Source organism: Prunus dulcis, chromosome 6, assembly GCF_902201215.1.
Source record: "Prunus dulcis chromosome 6, ALMONDv2, whole genome shotgun sequence".
Classification (NCBI taxonomy): Eukaryota; Viridiplantae; Streptophyta; class Magnoliopsida; order Rosales; family Rosaceae; genus Prunus; species Prunus dulcis.
Genome location: NC_047655.1, coordinates 11,393,888 through 11,418,134, shown reverse-complemented (window position 1 = coordinate 11,418,134; position 24,247 = coordinate 11,393,888). Strand labels below are relative to the sequence as shown.

Genomic DNA, 24,247 nt, shown 5'->3' with positions numbered 1-24,247 from the left:
CTCTCTAATATTCAAATTGAGCAGGAGCAGTGGTTCGTTGGTTGCGGCTCTCTCTCTCCCTACTTCACCCTTGAGCCTTGACAATGTGAATTTTAGGGTTGGTTTTTTCTTTCCTTTTGTTGGAGATGATGACCCTAGGAAACGTAAGTAAGAGGGCCTCTTTCTTTTTTCGTCGTTTTTGACGAAAACCTATTTTCTATTAAATGTAGGATATATAAACAAGGGTTAATTAAAAGAGGGAAAGTAAAATAAAATAAAAGAACGTTGGCTGGCAACAATGAATATAGAATTATTTGTAGAATTGATCGACCCAGTTGTCAATTTATAATTTTTTTTTCTTCAAGAGTGTTGTTAAACAAATCCCAAAATTAAATGAATAGACACAACTACTAAACTATTTATTGAATTACTAATTTACTCTAATATAAAAGGAAGAAAAATGATATATTAAATTGTAAAACAAATGTAAATTTAATAAGTACACCCTACATATTCAACCCAATCAAAACCTAAGCAAATAATCCTACTTCCAAAAACCTTAGTATTACGGGTGACACTGACTAGGGTGAAGTCTTTATGGAGGGACGCTAAGGTGAAAGATTGTTTTGGATTTTAGGTACGAGAATCGGGAGAAATGCTTGAAAAGGAAAATGTTAAACAAAGAAACCAGGGTTGGGACAGTCCCTGAGAGAGAGTCTTACGTTAAAGCCAATATATTTGCGGAGGAGCTAGGAGGTAGTAAGGGAGTTGATTTATTTTTTTAAAGGGAGTTTAAAACAAAGGGGTTTGGGGCTGTCTGCAAGATGATATCTCCTCTGGTTTTCCATATTTAGAAAATCAAAAGAAAGGAAGAAGTTGAATAATAAGATTATCAGCTTAGCAATCACACCTAGGAAAAGAAGCATATGCTGGTGTTATTCATGAGTTTTTTTTTATATTAAGTACTATTGACAAGACTCGCCCTGGAATGTCACATTCTGGGATCGACTCTACCGCAGCATGATATTGTTTGCTTTAGGCCCCCTCTCTGCCCTCACGGTTTTGTTTTTGGGAGCTCACGAGCAACTTCCCAGTGGGTCACTTATCCTGAGACTGCTCTAGTCCCCAACTCGCTTAACTTCGGAGTTCCTATGACTTCGAAGCCAGTGAGCTCCCAAAAGGCCTCGTGCTAGATGGATGCGGGTATGTACATGTAAGACATATAACCTTCTCTCCATTGGTTGATGTGAGATGTTACAATCCACCCCCTTATGGGCTCGACGTCCTCGTCGGCACACTTGCACCACATGGCAGAGTGGCTCTGATACCAAATTATCACATCCCGGGATCGGCTCTGCCATAGCACGATATTGTCCGCTTTGGGCCCCATCTCTACCCTCACAGTTTTGTTTCTAGGAACTCACGAGCAGTTTCCCAGTGGGTCACCCATCCTAGGATTGCTCTAGCCCCAAATCGCTTAACTTCGGAGTTCCTATGACTCTGAAGCCAGTGAGCTCCCAAAAGGCCTCGTGCTAGATGGAGGTGGGAATGTACATATAAGGCACATCACCCCATCTCCGTTGATCGATGTGGAATGTTACAATCCAACCCCTTAGGAGCCCGACGTCCTTGTCGGCATACTCACACCACACAGCAGAGTGGCTCTGATACCAATTGACAGGACCCGGCCCGAATTTTTGGAAACCTGGGACGAATCCTGTGGAAATCTCGACATCACACCAATGTCGGGCCCATTCACTAAAATTGTAGCCTCCTTTTTTCAAAAAGGAATAAGGGCACGAGACTTTCTGCCGAAATTTCGGCAGAATCTCCCTTGTAAATTGAACATTTTTTAAAAATTCCAACTTGTATAACACATAATTTAATATCCCAACAGGCAAGACGCACAATATAATTTCATGCAATTCACAAACTCAGCCTTCGGCCCTCACATAAACCAAAACGAAACGAAACTATCAACAAAATCCTTAAGCCAAATACTGCCTTAAGTAAGGCAAATAATAAACTCAAATAACAATTATGAATGCCAAACGCAATATACATCATCTAACTTTCTCAATTCCAACATACGAGGTTTTAACCTCCTAACACAATCACATCTCATTCTCACCCGAATTTAAGAACCAACGACAAAGTCTGCACCACACTCAATAAAACACATAAGTAAATTTTAACCCGCGACTGCGCCTGGAGTCATGGGAACTCCGAAGTTAAGTGAGTTGGGTGATGTGCCTTATATGTACATGCACACCTCTATCTAACACGAGGCCTTCTGAGAGCTCACTAGCTTCGGAGTCATGGGAACTTCGAAGTTAAGTGAGTTGGGGCTAGAGCAATCCCAGGATGGGTGACCCATTGGGAAGTTGCTCGTGAGTTCTCAGAAACAAAACCTTGAGAGCAGAGAGGGCGGACAATATCGTGCTGCGGCGGAGTCGATCCCGGGATGTGACACGGAATTTCTCAAAAACTGGGACGAATCCCGTCTTGTTACCTACATCACCAGATGTCGGGCCCACTTACTAAAAACTTAGACATTCTACCAAAAATTTAGCAGAATCTCCCCTGTAAATTGAGCAAACCCAACAAATTCAACCCACATAACATACATAAAAATAATCCCAACCAGCAGTATGCTTTCAACATATAACAGTACATACTAAAATGGCCTTCGGCCTCACAAGTAAAACCTAACATAGGCAGTAACAGAGCATCTAACATATTTAGTTTACAACAACCAGTTGAGTAGAAATAAAATTACACAAAGCCTAACTGCTGAAGTTCACAGTTCGAGCTTCGAACACAGCTTGCAGCTATCTTTGAGTGACTACTATCTGAGGGAGTAAAACTGAAAACATGTGAGTGGACAAAAACAAAGTTTGCATTTAAAACAACATAATAACCCCACCGTGTAAAAATAATGCTCAAGATATACATGTTCATAATTCATAATTAAATGCTCAAAAACATTATTCTCTGAAACCCATTGAACCAAAAAAAAAAAAAAAAGCTTCATTCCAAAAATTGTACTGCTCTTACCAACCCACTACATATACTCTAATTGATTTTCACTCACATATATATATATATATATATCACACTACCTAGATACCGGGGAAACAATCTAATCAAGGGATTGTTTGGCTAGCCCGCAGGATTTCCAGGTGCTGTCCTACATCTAGGGATGAGCGATCCAATCGGGGGACGAAACTCCATCGCTCACACGTCTGAAATTCCAACGTCACTGTAGCTCCAATACTAAGTCCTACGCGCGCAGACTACATCATCACACATTGGAACTTCTAACGCCATGTGTGATGATTCCAAACAATATATATAATATTCCCATGCGCCGGAAATTCCAACATCACGTATGGGAAGTGTCTCACGCGCCGAAACTTCCAACGCCACGTGTCAGACTAATAATCACATGTTATTCCCACACGCCGGAACTACCAACGCCACGTGTGGGAAGCCTAGTAACAAGGGGATGATACTTACATAGTGTAATCATACATCTTCTCTCAATAACCCCTCATACTAAAATCCTTCCACAATCTTATCTCAACAACCCAAGGTACCCCACACATAAACAATATTGATAGAATTTCCCAAAATCTATATAAACATACTCAGAATACTTAAATATGTTGACACCCACAATATATTGCCAAAGCGCTATAAGAACATCAAATTCAACATTCGAATACATATTATATCCCATATACCATTTAAAACATATGCATAAATCTTTCATCAATAAAACCATGCGTATGCTGTCAAAATCGGCTCGTTTTCGAAGGATTCCGGCAAGCACAGTGGACGGTGATGGCTGAGACTAGTCAGGAAAGGACGAGGGAGGAGTGACGGTTCGAACGGGACTGATCTCGAGGCCGGTCGTTGACTGTGGCGACGACAGTAGTCTTGGAGGGTGGCAGCTATGAGAAAAACGAAAGGGTGGGGGAAGCTGTCGTGCGACATAGGAGAGAGAGAGAGAGAGAGAGAGAGAGAGAGAGAGAGAGAGAGGGAAATCAGATTTTTACCCAAACTCTTTTTGAAATAATTACAAGTTTGCCACTGGACTACTTTTGGTCGCCAAATCTTCGTTACAACTCCAATTCAAGCCTACCACGTCTCTACGGATTCGTCTCAACACGACCTACGTAGCCATACCACTCGTTGTCCCAAAATCCTTCGGGATAAATAAATTAAATATGGGATTAAATTTGGAGTTGGGGTGGTACAACTATAGGTATTTTTGGTAGTTAAATAGGGTGTACTTAATTAATTTTACATATTAATTTAAATATTAAGATGTACTCTCAATTAATTTTAAGGTTCATTTAACAACATTTTTTTTAGTCTAACTTTTCTATTATTGATCCTTTTATTATTGTAATTTGTAACCAATTGGATTTTGCAGTCAATTTTTAATTGCAAAAGGGAGGAAAATGATTACATTTACTCACGGAGATAGACAGAAGAACTAAATTGGCTAATGGTTGGCTACAGTGATCGAATTGGTGAATAAGGTAAAACACAGGGACTGTTTTGGTATTCAATTCAAAATAATAATACTACTCTCAAAATTTTATTTTTTTTTTAGTACAAACGATAGTCTAAACTACTAAAGAGGAAATGATAGGCTAGTAAACGATAATCTGAACTACTAGAGTGGAAAGGATAGTCTAAACTACTAGAGTGGAAACGATAGTCTAAACTTCTAGAGTGGAAACAATAGTCTAAACTAGTAGAGAGGAAGGGAGTATGTTAGTATGAAAATAGTGTTGTCATTTCCTAGACTCTAGCATAGGTTGAAAATTAGTGTGTGAAGAATTGTTACTGGACGTTTTGGCACAACTCATTCAACCCCATACATCCGAGGCATGACTTGACCGATATGAGAAACTTGATTTCAGGTAAATCATGACATAATCATGCATTCATTATAGGATTCCTAATTGGAGTTATTTTCACTCAAAGTATTTTTATCTTAATCTTATTTTTAATAAGATTAGATTTTATCTCTTGAGATTACTTTCCTACTTGATTGGTCTAATTAGTTTGTTTTAGGAGATATTGTTTCTCCCACAAAGATTGGTTGTTTGGCATCGTCATTTAGAGTCCATACTTAATCAAAATTGATATTCATGATTGATACTATTTGTAGTCTCATGTTTGGCGTCCTTACAGGAAGTTGATATTGAATCAAAGTTATTATTCATAATGGCACAGTAGTGTGGCTTGTGTTTTGACGTGATTGACTTGAGTCCATATGGGACCAAGTTTGAGAATCAGATTTGAATAAGAATTGTTGGTCTATTGGGGTTCTCTCTTTCTAGAGATAACTTGCTTTGAATAAAACGTGTGTCTTGTTTTCTATATAAGCAGCTTTTGTTATTTTGTGTTCTGTAGAGAATTCCTAAGTAAAAGTTGTTGTGCACATATTTGAGATAAATCATCAAGTGTTCCATGTTTACTTGGTGATTTATCAAACACTTTAATCATTCATATTGCATTCATATGCATATCGGTGACTCATACGATTGAGGGCACAAAGACTGTGGTGGCAGTTTTCCTCCGGCGAGCTTGAAGCAATCGTGACCAGTATTGCATTCAACATAAGGAGTGTCGAAGATCATCCCGTGACAGAAGTTGAGTTACGAAGAAGTCGGTAAACATTATCTAGAATGAGTCTAGGATAAGTGTGTGAGTACTTCTTGTAATCATCGTTCTATAATGGATTTGAGTTGGACTGAGGAGTCCCGTGGATTTTCCCCAGAGATATCCTACAGGTATTTTCAATTGGCATCAGAGCAGGTTGCTGGACATACTCAGTAAGATCTAATATACCTTAGGATGGATCGTGCCTCGGGCTCAATTGCACATCCACCATATTTTGGCGGCAACAACTATGGCGCTTGGAAGGCCAAAATGAAGTCGTTTCTTTGGTCCTTAGATGAACGTTTATGGAGTACAGTGGTTCATGGATTTCCTAAACCCACAAAGAAGATCGGAAAAGGAGATGAAGAAACCACAATCCTCAAAGCTAGAGAGGAGTGGACCACTGCAGAACTCACACACAGCACTAATAATCAAAAGGGGTTAAATGCTTTATTTACTGCTGTCTCTTCAGATCAATTTGAATATATATCTGGTTGTGATACTTCTAAGGAAGCTTGGGATATTTTGCAGGTTACCCATGAAGGAACAGATACTGTCAAGGGAGCCAAGCTTCAAATGCATACTTTACAGTTTGAGACACTCATGATGGATGAGAATGAAACTTTTTCTGAATTTTATGCTAAACTGTGTGTAATTGTGAATGCTTGTTCAAGTTTAGGTGAAAAAAATTCCAGAAGACAGGGTTGTGAAAAAGATTTTGAGATCCTTGCCTCAACGATTTCAACCAAAGATCACGGCTATTGAAGAGATCCGTGACTTGAACACCTTGAAAGTTCAAGAACTCATAGGGTCCATACAAACCTATGAGATGAAACATCTAGCCCCTAAAAAGAGCAAAAATGTTGCTTTCAAGGTTGTGAATGAAGAAGATGATGGGCATTCAAATGAAGATTGCAGTGATGAGGAATTAACGATTCTCACAAGGCGATTCATGAACTTTCTCAAGAATCAGGATCCAAGGAGTCGAGATTCAAAAGGTATAAATTCTAAAAATAGGTTTGTTAACTATACTGATGGTGGGTCTAAATTTCGCAGGTCAAATGAACGAAAGAATCCAAGAGAAAAGGTCCAATGTTTTGAATGTGAAGGCTATGGACACATATCTTCGGAATGTGCCAACACCTTAAAGAAACAAAAGGATAGCAAGAATAAGGCAATGCATATTACTTGGAGTGATAGTGAATCGAAATGCGAGAATGATGAAAAGACGGTTGCACTCATAACCACAGTTAGCTTGGATGAATCACATGAGGATGATGATTGTAAAGAAGTTGCTATGTTGAAGCTTGAAAATTGCAGGATTGCAAACGAGTTTCAATCCCCTGATGCAGATTCTGAAAAGGTAAGTGCAGGTATGAACGAAAAATTGATGTTTTTGCAGAAAAAATTGACTGATCAGAATAAATTAATTGCTTCTCTAACTTCTGACAACAAAGCCCTTGAACTTGAACTTAAAAATTCAAAGGAAAGGATTGTTTCTTTAACCATTGGTGCAGAAAAAATTGACAAGATGATTAGCATGGGACGAAGAGATGGTGACAAACGAGGCTTGGGATTTCAACCAAGTAATAAGTCTTCCGCTGTGTCTAAAACAAAGTTTGTCAAATCCACTTCACTCATTGAACCTTCTGCCCCTCATGAAGTCAAGAAATTTATTCCAATCTGTCACTTTTGTGGAACTCGTGGGCACATAAGACCAAGATGCAATAAGCTTCGAAACGAATTTGTTCGTTCAAATTCTCATGGCATGGGTGGAAAAGTAAGTATCCAACATAAGATTTCAAATCTTATGAATGAGGTAAACCGCTTATCCAAACTATCTTCTTTTCATTGTTTGCCATCAACTAAGACAAAGTTAGTTTGGAGGAAAAAGGAAAATCATAATTGTATGTTTGCCTCCACTAATGTTGTGCATGAACCCGTTGCTTTAGAAAATTTGGATCTTAAATGTCTTGTTGCAAAACCTTTGGATAATCTTCAATTTGACACTCTTAGAAAGTCTTTAGGTATTTGTTCTTTTGAATAATTGTTTGTATGCATGCCAAAAGACTCCAGCTATTATCTTCTCTGTTTTTGAATTTGGATTAAATTCTAAGTATTTTGTTCAGCACATGCAGGGATTGATAAGCAATATCAATCCTACTGACGTCTGGAAGTTTTTGCTGATCTTAGATTGGATTTTTGGCGTTGGATCACTTTGGGCAGTTTAATATTGGGTTTTTGTGAATGGCTATCAACTGTCTTTGTTTTTTTATAAAGTCAATTAAATGCTCTTTTTATTAAATCTCATGTGTCTCATTTAGCACATACACTCTAATCTTGTTTAATAATTTTGAATGAATCCTCATCTTGCCCTTGTCTTGATACTAGATTTGCATTATACTTTTTGCTACTGAGCTCACAATTTTGTAACATCTCTTTAATTAAAAGAAAAGTAAAATAAGTGCTTGATCCTTGCCAAGTAACCGGGCCTCTTGTCTAACCAACGTCGAGGCTCGCGTCAAAAAGCTTTGATCTTATACACTTTGTTCTTCTTTGTAGCCTACATGACTCGGGTTAGTACATCCTAGGGGTGCTTTAACACCCATTGTCTTAAAGTCAACTGACTTGAGCACATTGATTTAACACCCGTTACATGGGTCTTGTAGAAAGCTTAATAAAGTTAGCATTAAAAAATAAATAAATAAATAAATAAAAAATTCAAAAAAAAAAAAAAATGAAAGTGGTGACCTCTGTATGCATTTTGTATGTGTTTATTCTATGTTCTTGGCTTGCTCTTGATTGGATTTTTTCTTTGTTATTAAGTAAGTTTGGTCACATAACACGAGATTGAGATTTAATATTCGCTCATTTGATGGACTTTATTTCTTACAAATATTTTTGATTCTCCATTTTATAATCCTTGTGTTTGATTAAACCTTTGTGATTTGATGTGCCCTAGATTCTGAAAGGCTTTGCTTCAAATGCTTCTAGAGAGATATTGGTATTGGTCTTGCTTGTCTATCCTTCTGCATAGTGTTGGCATGTACTCAAGTTTTTTTTTGGCATGAATGAAGGAGGAGTCTTGGGTTCTTATTAAGCATAGTAATTGATGTTTTGATTGATGTCTTTGTGGTTTCGTCTCTTTTCTAAGTGTGGCTTATGTATATATATATATTTTTCGGTTTTTTTCTTATTCAGTGGCTTTATCTTTTATATTAAATTTTTAACCAAAAAAAAAAAAGAATTTGTTTTTGTTTTCAAACATAGTGTAGTTTTATGCTTCTTGTTTAATTGTGCAGTTAGGCTTTCCTTCATGTTACTAAGACGGATACATGATAAATTGAACCTGAGGATTGCAGCATCATTTTCAATCCTGCCAGTTGCAGACTTGTGGCACAACTGATTTCTTTTTCCTCTTATTTTTGCCTTTATATATGCTCCCTTGTACTCTTTCCTTGCTCTTTGGATTTCCTGACAAAAAGGGGGAGAGATTATTGTGAAATTATAATAAAAAGGGGGAGAGATTGTGTTGTATAATTAAGGGGGAGTAGTGTTGTAATTTTGCCTTGAATTACATTTCTTCTCCCACATGCTTCACTGGTTTTGTTGTTTCATAATGTGCAGGGATTCAGAGCCTTGAGTTTAGAGTAGGATTTCATTTGTTGAATCCCATGCAATTTCGTTTGAGTTGTAATAGGTGTTTTGTCTAGGAAATGCCAAAGGGGGAGATTGTTAGTATGAAAATTGTATTGTCATTTCCTAGACTCTAGCATAGGTTGGGAATTAGTGTGTGAACTTGGTTTACTGGACGTTTTGGCACAACTCATTCAACCCCATACATCCGAGGCTTGACTTGACCGATATGAGAAACTGATTTCAGGTAAATCATGACATAATCATGCATTCATTATAGGATTCCTAATTGGAGTTATTTTCACTCAAAGTATTTTTATCTTAATCTTATTTTTAATAGGATTAGATTTTATCTCTTGAGATTACTTTCCTACTTGATTGGTCTAATTAGTTTGTTTTAGGAGATATTGTTTCTCCCACAAAGATTGGTTGTTTGGCATCGTCATTTAGAGTCCATACTTGATCAAAATTGATATTCATGATTGATACTATTTTAGTCTCATGTTTGGCGTCCTTACAGGAAGTTGATATTGAATCAAAGTTTTATTCATAATGGCACAGTAGTGTGGCTTGTGTTTTGACGTGATTGACTTGAGTCCATATGGGACCAAGTTTGAGAATCACATTTGAATAAGAATTGTTGGTCTATTGGGGTTCTCTCTTTCTAGAGATAACTTGCCTTGAATAAAACGTGTGTCTTGTTTTCTATATAAGCAGCTTTTGTTATTTTGTGTTTGGTAGAGAATTCCTAAGTAAAAGTTGTTGTGCACATATTTGAGATAAATCATCAAGTGTTCCATGTTTACTTGGTGATTTATCAAACACTTTAATCATTCATATTGCATTCATATGCATGTCGGTGACTCATACGGTTGAGGGCACCAAGACCGTGGTGGCGGTTTTCCTCCGGCGAGCTTGAAGCAATCGTGACCAGTATTGCGTTCAACATAAGGAGTGTCGAAGATCATCCCGTGACAGAAGTTGAGTTACGAAGAAGTCGGTAAACATTATCTAGAATGAGTCTAGGATAAGTGTGTGTGTACTTCTTGTAATCATCGTTCTATAGTGGATTTGAGTTGGACTGAGGAGTCCCGTGGATTTTCCCCAGAGGTGGGGTTTTACCACGTAAAATAATTCTCTACGTGTTCTTTTATTTTAAGCTTTGCACATCTCAGGATTGATAACTAATATCAATCCTGCTTCAAAGGTTGATTATTATTTATTGCAAAAAATTCGAATTAGCTTGTTTAACATTCTTTAGGCATATATAGATATCCTACAGGTATTTTCACAATCAAACCAAATCTAGGAGGAGTAATTATCTTAACATAAAAACAAAAGCTGTGATATCAGCTTTGGACTGAATCCACTTATATCTATATAAGATTAGTAATTATTACATGATTTGATATAAATTAAAATTAAGGAAACCAAAAGTTGACGTCTTCCATGAAACATGTGTTCCATCAAAGGCCTTTTACTAATACATCGAGCATCTATTCATTAAGCTTTTAATTCAAATATCCAGAGATTCAAATCCGACTTAAAATAGACATAACTAGTATTTAAAGAAAAATAATTGTTTCTCATGTAAGCACCGTTATGTGCTTCTGATGTAATCAACCGCCTATCTCGGAGATTATTTAATAAAAATGTTGTAATTTCGTGCCGCATTCTATGCTACTAGTCCCTTGGCACATGCTCACACATGTACTAATTGGTTTTCTATTTTATTTATTTATTTTATTTTTAGAATTAAGAAAAGATAACATGGGTAGTTATGTTCTATAAAAGTAGGACCTATTATCTGATTTTTTTATTTTTTTAATAGGAAAATGTGAATTTACCATATTATCCTCATTTAATTAATAGTTTCAATTTTTAATATTTGCATTAACCATGGGTATTTTCTGGAATTTTGAATGTTTCACCATTCTTTTTCTTTTATTTTATATATATAGATCATATGCTTCGCTAGTGATTTCATGTCTTGTCTCTTCAATTATAATGGTCAAAACAAAATATTATAATGTTCAGAAGTTTGAAGTCAGTCTCTTATAAACCAACCAATTGCTTGTTTAGCCAGTCCCTGTAGCTAGAAATCAACTCTAAAATAATGACTCTTTCATCAAGTATTTTGAGAATGTACATACATTAGAACAGTAATGTACAGTAACCGTATGAACCGTAATATGGGTATAAAGAATTGTATGCATCCAAGGTGCCAAAGGCTTTGATTAATCAACTTCTAAGCTCCTAATATAATGTTAGGTTTAGTTTTGGGCTAACTTTGTATCCAACTGTGCTCCATCTTTGGAAAATGGACAAAAGTGCACTTTCTGTTTTGCTTTTCATGATTATACAACTAGCAATCCCTGCCACCCTCTTTGGTGTAGATCCTACCATTTTTTGTTCACCTACTGCCAGAAACTACACTCCTAATAGCCAATTTGAGAATAATCTGAAGCAGCTACTTGAGTCATTGTCTTCAAACACTTCAATCTCAGGCGGTTTCTACAACACCACTATTGGAAATAACACTGACAGAAGTCTATGGACAAGCACTTTGTAGAGGGGATGTGAACTCTACAGTTTGTCGAAACTGCGTCTATGAGGCGAGCCAGGAGCTCTTCAAGAGATGTAATACGAATGATGCAATGATATGGTACGAAGCATGTCAAGTCCGCTATTCCTTCCAGATGTTCTTTTCATTGATGGTTTATATTGGAAATTATCCAAAGCAGGATAGTGGGGAGAAGAGAGTGTCAAATCCGGATAGCTTTAGTCATGTTTTGATTTATTTGATGAAAAACCTGTCCGATGAGGCTGCCTTTAATCCTTCTAAGCATATGTTTGCAACTGGGGAAGTAAAATTTTCAGGGAAGAAAAATATTTATGGTCTGCAACAGTGCACGAGAGACATCTCTGAAAGTAACTGCAAAACATGTTTGGTTTCTGCTTTAGGGGATCTTTGGGCTTGCTGCTCTTCTAGCCAAGGTGGTGCCGTTGTGGGTAGGAATTGCAATGTGAGGTTTGAGATGTTCCAATTTTTTGACGACATGTCAAGCTCTCTGTTAATTTACCCATATTTCGAAGGTTAGCACATCAAAATTTTGTTTCCCTTTTTTTTTTTTTTCATAATCATCTGTGTGTATGTACTTCTAGGAAGAGCCATGCTAAGCAACTCTTTCCATTAAAAAGCAGGAGATAAACGGAAGACGTTAAAGGTGGTGGTTATATGTGCATCAACTTTTCTGTTAGCATTTCTCATTGTCTGTTGTAATGTCCATCGCCGGCGGAAAAAGGGATTAGAAGAATTAAAAGGTACATTAGATGGAAACATGGTTGAGAGTAATGATTGTGAATTAATTTATGTAAGATTACCAACTGAAATTTATTGTGTGTGGATGAAGAAAACAGCCAGCATGTACTATTACATGATTTGGCAAGCCCGACCAGCGTCACGATCACAGAAGATAGACAATTGACAAGTTCTCAGGAGCTGGCCTTCATGGATCTAGCTGCTATTAGGGTAGCTACAGATGACTTTTCAGATTCAAACAAGCTTGGACAAGGTGGGTTTGGCACTGTTTACAAGGTAATGCACCATCTTGGGGTACAGTACTAATAGATTCCTCATACCAAAGTCCCGAAACATGCATCTCATATTTTAAAAAATATTCTTTCACAGGGTTTGCTACAAAATGGGAAGGAAGTAGCTGTTAAAAGACTGTCAAGAAAATCATGGCAAGGCTTGGAGGAGTTTAAAAACGAGGTCATACTCATTGCAAAACTTCAACACAGAAACCTTGTGCGGCTCTTGGCATGCGGCTTTGAAGGAGAGGAAAAGCTGCTTTTGTATGAGTTCATGCCAAATAAAAGCCTTGATACTTTTATCTTCGGTAACTTTTGTCCACCCTTCTGCCCAATGTTTCTTGCCCTTACATCAATCATTTGGCACAATCACATTTAAATGTGCTTCTTTACCCTTAAATCTAAACGCTAAACCTTTATTTACTGCTGAATTTCAGATTCGGAAAGACGAGCTGAACTCAATTGGAAAACATACTACAACATTATTGAAGGTATTGCCAGAGGACTTCTGTATCTTCATGAAGACTCCCGGCTTAGAGTCATTCATAGGGATTTAAAGCCCAGCAATGTATTGTTGGACCTTGAAATGGTTGCCAAAATATCAGACTTTGGCTTGGCAAGGATATTTTGTGAACGTCAGAACCCCACTAAAACTAGAAGAGTTGTGGGAACATAGTGAGTATGCTTGTTTACATTCATTTAATTTAGAATCCTATATATCACTTCCGGCCACAAGTTTTGATTCGACATGAGAAGTGAACATTGCTAATAATGCTGATACATGAAACAGTGGATACATGGCTCCAGAGTATGCAATGGAGGGTCTATTTTCTGTAAAATCTGATGTTTTCAGCTTCGGTGTAATCTTGCTTGAGATCATTAGTGGGAAAAGGAATAGTGGATTCTACCTTACGGAACATGCCAAGACACTCATTGCATACGTACGTTTCATTGTCTACTTTGATTACTAGTCTTACTTAACTAATTAGTTTATCTGGAAAACAGATATTAATTTCATAAGACATAATTCTGCTTAAACAATCGACAGGCATGGCGACTATGGAAGGCAGGAAAAGAATTGGAATTTGTGGAACCTTTGTTGATGGAATCTTGCACAAAAACAGAGGTTTTGAGATGCATGCACATTGCGCTTTTGTGCGTCCAGGAAGACCCTGCAGAAAGACCAACCATGTCAGCTGTGGCTGTATTGCTTGGAAGTGAATCAGTTGATCTTCCCGAACCAAAGCAGCCAGCAATATTTGCTGTACGTAGAGTTCTTCCAGTTAATGAGTCTATAACTGATCCTTCTGCAAATGGTCTCACTATGTCCATAATTGCGCCAAGGTGAATCCGTTCGCTTGCTCGTGTTGTAAGATTGTAAATTGAAAACTGCTGTATTTTAGCATTTGAAAGTGATATATGTGATGCATAAAATTAATTGCATGGGAGGTCAGTCCATGGCATTGCAATGTTATGTTGTAATAAAAAACAATTTCTCCATATTATAAAGTAGTAGAAGCATCACAGACATGCAATGCATGTAGAGTGCAATGCAAGTGATTGACAAGTAGAAAGAGAAGTCATGAAGGTCCGCTTTCTTACTCTCCTTTCAATTATATGTAAAACTCAGTTTGGGATTTTCCCATCTGATTGTAGGAGTGAATTTTGCAGCAAGCAATTTCAGCCATTTCTAATTTCTTCTGGTATGATAAAAAATAATGGTATTTTTTCTTTTGGTTGAAAAGGCTGATATTTCGTAGAAAAACAACCACAAAGAGACATTACAAAGGGTGTGGGAGCAAACCAGCCCATCTCCCAAAGGAAGCCCGATAGAGCAGAAACAGAAATAGACTACTTCAAAACACAGCCAAAGGTGTATTCAATTTAGATTTCAAATGATTTTAAAAGAGTTATAAAGTTGATAGAGTTTAATTGAGTTTAATTGAGTTTAACTGAATTCTACAAACTCCACATAGATTTTGACTAAATTTGTGTATAGATTTTAACTGAGTTTGTTAGAGTTTTATCATTAATTTTAATGGAGTTTATAGCACTCAAAAAACAAAGGGTTTAGGCGTGATGACGATGGTGGTGATGGCGGTGGCAATGATGGTTTGTGGGTGATGGTGGGGGAGGTGGTGGTGGAAGAGATGGGGGTGGTAGTGGCGATGGCGGTGGGAGTGAGGTGGTGGTGGCAGCGGTGATGGTGATGATGCTGACAGTGGTTGTGGTGGTGGTGACGGTGGGGGTGATGGTAGGGGTGATAGTTGGGGTGGAGGTGGGGGTAAGGGTGGTGGTGGATGTGGTGGTGGTGACAGTGGCAGTGATGGTGATGATGCTAGCGGTGGTGGTGGTGATGGTAGGGATGATAGTGATGGTGATGGTGTGTGGGGGGTTTTGAATGCACCCAAACTTTTATGAAGTCTTTTAAAATTGTGATTGAATACATCTAAATTTGAATGGAATTTAAAAAGTATGAATTGAATACACCTAGAATTGTATAGACTTCTATAAGATCGTGATTGAATACACCTAAACTTTCAAACTTCTTTAAAATCTTTTAAAATCTAAATTGAATAGACCACAGATAATGGAACCAAGGCAGCCTAGCTCAAAGACAATCTTGACAGTGACAAATGTCGAAACTCCTTAGAGCATTTTCACCCATTTGTCAAGGCAAAAGATAAGGGGAAGGGTTGTTACTATTCACATGAATAGTGCATGCCCTAACAATTTTTTTGTTGGTTTTCCACCCATTACCACGGCAACCCAAGGGCAACCACTATTCACATGAGATATGATGAGAGGAATTTGTATAGAGTTTTGGTGTGAGAAGTGAAGAATATGACTAGGTATTTATAAATATAAAAATTCTGAAAATTTTGTTATTTTTTCAATTTTTTTGTTATTTAAATTAGTTGCTTATATCACAATGACGTTAGCGTTAAGTCTTCTTGCCCAGGCAGCAGCTGGAGCAAGTCTTGCCTTGGGCCTTGCCCAGGCTAGTGGAGCCCAACTCTTGTCCTAGTAAGCTAAGAGGAAAAAGAATTGGGGGCCTAGTGGGCCTCTTATCCGGGCTAACCCCTCCCACTGAAAATGCTCTCAGTGTTCCTCTTTCAATGACCAAGGGGTGGGCATGGAAGCCCATCCCTACTCAAAACATGCAAAAGTGAGGATGGAGGTCTGGATATCTAGATTTCCAGGGCTCATCCTCAATAGTGTCAGCGAGGCAAAATGTGTTGGCGAGTTCTTACTTAGTTAGAATTTTAGTTCCTTACTATGTTAGGATTTTGGTTACTTACCCATTTATCTAGTCCTATTATAATTGAAATTTATTTCTTATTATAATTTATATTTATTTCCTATTAGATATATTTCCTATTTTATTTAGGGTTAACACCTCTTTGTACTTGTATAAATACCACCATATTGGAGAAAAATAATAATATGAGTGAATCTGAGCATATTTGAATATTTACCCTACTTTGTTTGACAAAATGGTCCGCTACTTGATTTGCCTTCCTTGGGCAGAAATTCAAAAGCCCTAGGCACCCAATAAATATTTACGTAAATTCCCCTATCCCAAGTACTTAAAATAAAATAAAAAATTCACTTGTATAAAATAAAAATAAATAAATAAGCCTTTTTTTATTTAAAACCAATACAGTTCTAATCTTCTTATCTGATACACGACTAGCACCTAACTTTTAACCGTGGTAGCAAAGTAACTTCCGATCAACCTTTGCCCTGCTTCTTTTATCTATCTCTAGTCAAAACTTTGTCCCGCTTTCAATTTTTGCCGGAGAAAACTGTGAGTGTCTTTCCTATATCTCAGTCTTCCTTGTTTTCTCTTTCCATCCTCTCTTCTTTCATTGTGTCTTCTTCCCTCTCTTTCCATGCACGGCCCCATCCTTCTCCTCTCTCGCCAAGTAAGTAACCCCCCAGCGCAGCAATGCACACAGCAATAAACCAATGCACGTCCCCTGTCGCTTTCTCTCTCATTTTCTCTGTTCTTTATGGGGTATTTTAACAACAGCATTTGCTTTCGCCTGTTCTTATTTGCAGAGGCCAGAGCTCAAGAAATCAGAAAGCTTCAGGCTTCGTTTGGTATCTGATTTTCATACAGTTTTTCCATTTCAGAAACGGCAAGTCTTATACATGTGTTGATCCGAGTGTAACCAGCGCCGACGTGATACTGTGAGACCCAACACCCACCCAACATGTACCTTTTCATTCTTTAGAATTTACACCATCTCTTACACTATTTCCTTCTCTCTTTCTTTCACATTCATTTGTTGAGTAGTTGGCCAGAGGTTGAGGGAAATGTTCGGGCCAAAGTGTTGCATGTATGGTGTTTGATGAAACGTCTAATTGAGATCCAAAGTAAACCGAATACGCTTTCATAGTCTTTTAGACTTCAAAAACAATTTTCAGATACAGTATCAAACATTTCTCAGATTTTGCAGTAACTAAGAATACAGCCCAGATTTTTAGATTGTATCCTGGTTTTTTTTGTTTTTTGTTTTTGTTTTGTTTTGTTGGGTAACAGATTTATCCTAGTTTTTTAATAGGAAATTTCAGATCATGAACCAAACTAGCCTCAGTTTGTTTTAGCTTTTTTCTAATCATATCTGCTTATGAGTTGCATTTTTGTCTCCTGCAGTCTGGTCACTCTTCTCCGACCCAATTAGCAATCACTAAGGATCTTGGATTTACAATGTAAGAGTTTTGACTCTCATTTTTAATATGTATATATGCATATTTTGTGGTTTTTTTAGTTTTAGGTTCTAGCTGCTATAATCTGGGTCGGTTTTCTCATTTTGGTTCTTTATAAAATGTGGGTGCCATGGTTGTAGACAGAGGTCAAAATATTTAGTATATTGGCGAAGCGGTAGGATTTGAGTTAGGGAAAGGGCTATAGTCAGGGGTAGTTATCGGTAAAAAAGTGATGCTATTTTATGTTTGTACTCCTGCACTGCATTCTTTTTTTATTTATGTGTTTAACATCGAGTTAGGCAAACTCACAGAAGTCTGAGAAGCAGAGAAGCCTAATATCTCCAGTGATGGGGATGCTGCCAATTCAACCCCTGAAGTATATCCTTCATCTTGCTCGCCTAAATGCTCGTTATATATCATCAACACATGAAAATCTCTCAACAAAGCTCATTCTCTGCCACGACCCCTCCCTACAACAATCTTACATGGAATTGTCACAGACATTCTACGAAGCCATGAAAGCTTGTGCATCTCTCAAGTCAATACCCATTGCCAGAAAACTCCATGCCCAACTCATTTCCATAGGATTGGACTCTGCTATTTTCCTCCAGAACAATCTCTTGCACATGTACTCTCAATGTAGCTTGATAGAAGACGCTCGTCGGATTTTTTACAGTATTCAGCATCCTAATGTGTTTAGTTGGAATACTATGATCAATGGATTAGTAGATTTGGGTCAGATGAGGGAAGCAAAGATCTTGTTCAATGAAATGCCTGAGAGAGACTCTGTCTCTTGGACTACAATGATGTCTGGCCATTTTAATAATGGGCAACCAGTGGATGCAATTAAAGTTTTTGCTGCAATGGTTCAGAATTGTGAGAGTTTTTCCGACCCATTTTCCTTCTCTTGCGTAATGAAGGCTTGCGGTAGTCTTGGCAACATCAAATTGGCTCTTCAGTTGCATAGTCTTGTGGAGAAGTTAGAATTTGGAAACAACATGACTATTCAAAATTCGATTATCGATATGTACATTAAGTGTGGTGCATTGAGTTCTGCCGAGAAAATGTTTTTGAGGATCCCAAGTCCTAGTTTGTTTTGTTGGAACAGTATGATCTTTGGTTACTCTAAACTTTATGGGGTTCAGAGGGCTCTTCATATGTTTTTTCAAATGCCTGAACGTGACTGTGTGTCTTGGAACACCATAATTTCAATCTTTTCTCAGCATGGGTTTGGGGTTCAGAGTCTCAGTATGTTTGTTGAGATGTGGAACCAAGGTTTTAGACCAAATTCTATGATATATGCCACCGTACTTAGTGCATGTGCAAGCATATATGATCTGGAATGGGGTACCCATTTGCATGCTCGGATCATCCGTATGGAACCAAGTCTTGATGTCTTCGCAGGTAGTGGACTGATTGATATGTATGTGAAATGTGGACACTTGCATTTTGCACGGCAGGTGTTTAACAACATGACAGAACACAATGCAGTTTCTTGGACTTCTTTGATCAGTGGAGTTGTGCAGTCTGGACTTGAGGACGAAGCTTTAGTACTGTTTAACCAAATGAGAAAGGCTCCTATTTCCTTGGATGAGTTTACTCTCGCAACAGTTCTTGGGGTTTGTTCAGGCCAAAAGCATGTTTTAGTTGGGGAACAGCTTCATGGATATACAATCAAGGCTGGAATGATCTCTTCTATTCCTGTAGGGAATGCTCTTGTTACGATGTATGCAAAGTGTCAAAATACTCATAAAGCAAATCAGACATTTGAGTTGATGCCATTCAAAGATATAATATCATGGACAGCAATGATCACGGCATTCTCTCAAGTTGGTAATGTTGAAAAAGCTCGAGAGTATTTTGATAAAATGCCACAGCGGAATGTCATAACTTGGAATTCAATGTTAGCAACATATTTTCAAAATGGTTTTTGGGAAGAAGGCCTAAAATTGTATATTCTAATGCGAAGGGTAGAGGTTAACCCTGATTGGGTCACCTTAGTAACTTCAATCAGTGCATGTGCTGATTTAGCAATATTAAAACTTGGGATCCAAATTATAGCTCAAGCTGAAAAAATAGGGCTTGGTTCTAATGTTTCTGTAACAAATAGCATTGTTACTTTGTATTCACGATGTGGGCGAATTGAAGTAGCAAAAAGAGTGTTTGACTCAATATGTGACAAAAATTTGATTTCTTGGAATGCAATTATGGCAGGATATGCCCAAAATGGTGAAGGTAGGAAAGTGATTGAGATTTTTGAGAATATGTTGAAAATGGACTGCACACCTGATCATATAAGTTATGTATCTGTTCTATCAGGATGTAGCCATTCAGGGCTCGTAATAGAGGGGAAACACTACTTCAGTTCCATGACTGAAGATTTTGGCATCAATCCAACATGTGAGCATTTTGCTTGTATGGTAGATCTACTTGGCCGGGCGGGGTTATTAGAGGAGGCTAAGAATTTGATTGATACAATGCCCCTTAAGCCAAATGCTGCTATATGGGGGGCTCTGCTTGGCGCATGTCGGGTTCGTCGCAATTTAAAGTTAGCAGAAGTTGCAGTGAGAAATTTGCTTGAATTAGATATAGATGATTCTGGGAGTTATGTCCTTCTGGCCAATACATATTCTGATTGTGGACAATTAGAAGCTTTTGCGGATGTGAGAAAAGAGATGAGAAAGAAAGGAATTGAGAAAAAACCTGGTTGTAGCTGGATAGAGGTTAATAATAGGGTACATGTGTTCACTGTAGATGACACCCATCATCCACAAATGAAGGACATTTATAGAATACTTGACGAGATAATTAAGAAGATAGAAGATACCGGTTGCTATTTCAATCCAATTAGCTCATTTCTTTCTCAGTGTTATCACAGAGAAAAGCTTGATGTTGCTGTTGAGCTGCTTAGAGTGCCTGCTTGATGCCTATCTGCATAATGTGAAACCTTCAAGTTTCCCATGATTGTCACTTGGTAATGAAGCTGATTTCCCTTGATACCTCAAAGGGAGCTTATAGTGCTGGACAGATACCGGTTTCATCATTTGAAAGGTGGATTTTGCTCCTATGGAGATTATATGTGATCTCTGGTATGGAATATATTCTCTTACTATCTATGCATTTATCCTCTGTTCCTAGTGGCTACTGTTATCACTAGTTGTTTGAGGAAGACCACTTGTTTCGAGTAGATCTATTACTCTGTGACACATTTATTTACACTCATTTATGTATTCATCCACTAATAGTGAGTTTCTCTTTATGGAACTGCACCCTGAGAAAATAATGAGACCAGAAAAATTGATGGTTCATTTACACCTCTGTTTTGCAGAATGTGATTCTCTAGCCTTCACCTTGAAGGCACGACAGATGTAATGGATAGGTTGACAGTGGTCCACGTGTTCAGCATTTATTTGATGGCCCAAGTAAGGTACTTAAATTTGAAAATTTGCAAGCTTTCTTATCACTTCCACTGGAAATATATTTTGTTCTCTTTGCATATTTTCAGTCTTTATTAGTCTTGTATTTTTAACAAGGTTAAACAAATGGCTATACATTAGCCTTTTGGACATAATATTTCTATGGAAAAAAATGTGTACTAATTAACCAAAAGAGTGGGAATAACCATAATATATCATGTCTTCGAATTCCTCCTCAAAATATGCCTCGTATAAAAAATGATAAATAAAACAGGTTTGTTATGTAATATTTTATTAAAACTTTTTAGTATGACGTTGTTTTATTATTTTATTTTATTTATATTTTTTTATAAAGATGAACCTACCACGTTGAAAATAATACCATTAAATTAGGGTTTTATAGCTATATATGTGACCAAAACAAGAGGGTCCAGAACAACTGTCTCAGATTCATCTTAAGTTTGGGCCTTCTCACCAAATTCAGGCCCTTTTTAATAGATCATTTTCATTTCGAGAGTCCAATCTGTTAATAAACAGGCTAGCTTAAACAGTCTATTTTTCTCCTCCTTTTTGGGGGGTAAAACTTTCCACTTTCCACTTTCCACTTATCAGTTTTCGATCCCGCGCTAAAACTCTTAAACCCTAAACCCTCGACAGCTCTCTCTCACTCCCTCTCTTTCTCATTTCCACAACCGCGCGTCCATGGCTAACCGAGCCAATCCACTGCTCAACAATCTCCCTCACTTTCTCACATGGCGAGCCCTAGGGTTCCGAACAATTTGCAGCGGCCGCATGGGCTTCTCGTCTCAGTCGCTGCGGCAACTCGATCCTGAATCCCCCGTCGCCGGCACCAAGGTACTCGAGACTTTCAAAGAAGAATTTGAAATCGGAGATCGTTTAATTACGCTTGAATCCGGAAAGATCGCTCGCTTCGCTAACGGGGCCGTCGTTTTAGGCATGGAAGAGACCAAAGTCTTATCCACCGTGGCCGCTGCCAAAGGCGATGCCGTTCGTGATTTTTTGCCCCTAACTGTATGTCTCTAATTAAACTTACATTTTCGTTTTAATTTCTTTATGTCGAATGCATAAATTCTTCAATTATTTGAAGTTTCACTGATCGTAGTAGCAGTTAATGGGTAAAACTTCTATGTAATAATATGGCGATTATAATTCTAGTAAGAGCCTCTGTTTCAATACGGTCCCTTTCATGCGGTCATGTTCTTTTTGCATGCTTGTTTATTAATCACCTTGTGGTTCTTATTGCATTTTGGCGTATTGCTTACTGTAAGGTTGATTATCAAGAGAAGCAATTCGCCCAAGGTGTTATTCCGAACACATTCATGCGAAGGGAGGGAGCGCCAAAAGAGCGTGAACTCTTGTTTTGCAGAATGTGATTCTCTAGCCTTCACCTTGAAGGCACGACAGACGTAATGGATAGGTTCATAATTTTATAAGAGTCTGCTGTAAGCTGACAAAGTGATGGCTCATTTGGTAAACAATCCTTTTTATCCTCCTGAAAGTTATGTTCTTTTTTTCCATGTTCCTCTTGAACGTTTACTCATGAATCATGATATCTAATATTACAGATGAGTTTCTTTATCAGCGGTGACAGTGGTCCACGTGTTCAGCATTTATTTGATGGCCCACGTAAGGTACTTAAATTTGAAAATTTGCAAGCTTTCTTATCACTTCCACTGGAAATATATTTTGTTCTCTTTGCATATTTTCAGTCTTTATTAGTCTTGTATTTTTAACAAGGTTAAACAAATGGCTATACATTAGCCTTTTGGACATAATATTTCTATGGAAAAAAATGTGTACTAATTAACCAAAAGAGTGGGAATAAGCAATTGGACATAAGATGTTTTGATGTGTACTAGTTAAACATCATTAGATGTCTTTAGAAATCTGCATACGTTGTTGAATGTTACTATTATTAGTTGTAGCGTTATATGATTCATACAAAACTATAGCATATTGGCACTGGCATGGCAAGATGTTGGCTGTAGGGTTATTTTTAAAAAGCAGAAATCAAAATCCAAAGATATATTGAACTTGGGTTGTATTAAGATGTGTGGATTTAAAAGACAGATAACGAGACTACTTAAATTTGACTATTTGAGATAGGATGGATTTCAAAACTTGAGAGAAAAATATCATTTCAATTTTTCTTCCTGAATCACTTAAATATATAAATTTCGTGTTTTTTTAAAATTTGATACAAGCAATTAAACTAGGTAATCAAATCCAAATATCCAAAGGCAACCTTAGTGTTTCACACAAAAAGTAAAGAAAGAAAAACTGTTTTTATTTTTCAATTTAATTTTGATGCAGGATTCACATTGCTTAATTTTTTTATTTTCCCTTCTCTTTTTTTTTTTCTTTTCCTTTTCTAGACCATTGTTTCATTTCAAACCCTTGTTTCTTAGCTTTCCTAGTTTCGGTTTTTATTGTTCTTCTAAAAAAAATCGTTTCTTTAGGTCACTCTTCTTTGTGTTTCAAGTGATCTATCTTTGACTATACTCAATTGCTTGCTGTATTGAATATTAACTTCTTAGTTTCAAGCAGCAAACTAGATGGTATGTTGCTGCCGCCCACACCCACTGCATGTTCTTATCTTGCAATCAGAGTCTTAATCTTTGCTTCTTCTGATGCGTTGTTTTGTCTCACGGTATGCGTTGAAATTCAGTAAATATTTTTCATCTAGAACTCAGAATATGAGGTATGCCAGATATAATGTAATCTTGCCTTTGTTGATTTCATATTGCAGAAACTTATGTGCTGGTGCTTGTTGATGCAATTTTGAATAATTAATAGAGCCTCTAGTGTCCACATTTCAGTTCCACCTTCATCTGATCCACATGGGCACTGAGCCCTCTGATTTGCTTGACTTTTGAATGGAACATTTATATTTTTCAAGCAACATTTTAAAGGTCCCGCCCATTAATGGGAATTTCTCATGGTTTTTTTTTTCTTTGTAGGGACCAATTTCTGAGTTTGAATGTCATAAGGAATACCAGCCATGGTCATTAAACTCGCCAAAACGAGTTAATTTACAATGCCATGGGACTTTGGTTCTCAATGAGAAGTGAAAAATAGGACTGCTTGCTTTCATAAATATTTTTGCGCAGTCCACGATTGGCTGCCTATATAGCTCAATGCAAGCCAGTGGGAGAAGCCAAATGTGTTTGTTACAGCCATTTTGAAAAGTAACTTGTAGTGGC

At 37.5% G+C, this 24,247-nt stretch overlaps 1 protein-coding gene and 1 pseudogene across 5 annotated transcripts; both read left to right on the top strand.

Annotated features, from left to right (window-relative positions):
• The first annotated feature begins 11,617 nt into the window (after window positions 1–11,617).
• LOC117632170 lies at window positions 11,618–14,323 on the top strand (annotated as a pseudogene).
• Window positions 14,324–16,691: 2,368 nt separating this feature from the next.
• LOC117629670 (pentatricopeptide repeat-containing protein At2g13600-like) lies at window positions 16,692–23,995 on the top strand. Of its 5 annotated transcripts, XR_004586140.1 has the most exons (9): window positions 16,692–16,820; window positions 16,957–17,088; window positions 17,555–17,610; window positions 17,919–20,696; window positions 20,936–21,034; window positions 22,313–22,514; window positions 22,610–22,675; window positions 23,592–23,694; window positions 23,794–23,995. XR_004586140.1 is itself a non-coding variant. In XM_034362237.1 (4 exons), exon 4 carries the CDS (start codon window positions 17,955–17,957, stop codon window positions 20,529–20,531), a length of 2,577 nt encoding a protein of 858 aa, XP_034218128.1. In that variant the 5' UTR covers window positions 16,692–16,820; window positions 16,957–17,088; window positions 17,555–17,610; window positions 17,919–17,954; the 3' UTR covers window positions 20,532–20,895. The 5 variants fall into 5 exon arrangements, 1 of the variants encoding a protein (XP_034218128.1); XR_004586141.1 differs by lacking the exon at window positions 20,936–21,034 and having other exon boundaries at window positions 17,919–20,658; window positions 22,411–22,514; XR_004586143.1 differs by lacking the exons at window positions 17,919–20,696; window positions 20,936–21,034 and having other exon boundaries at window positions 22,411–22,514.
• Window positions 23,996–24,247: the final 252 nt, after the last annotated feature.

Excerpts from the sequence above, each read along its gene's own strand:
- LOC117629670 (XM_034362237.1), top strand. The coding sequence starts at position 17,955 with ATGGGGATGCTGCCAATTCAACCCCTGAAGTATATCCTTCATCTTGCT.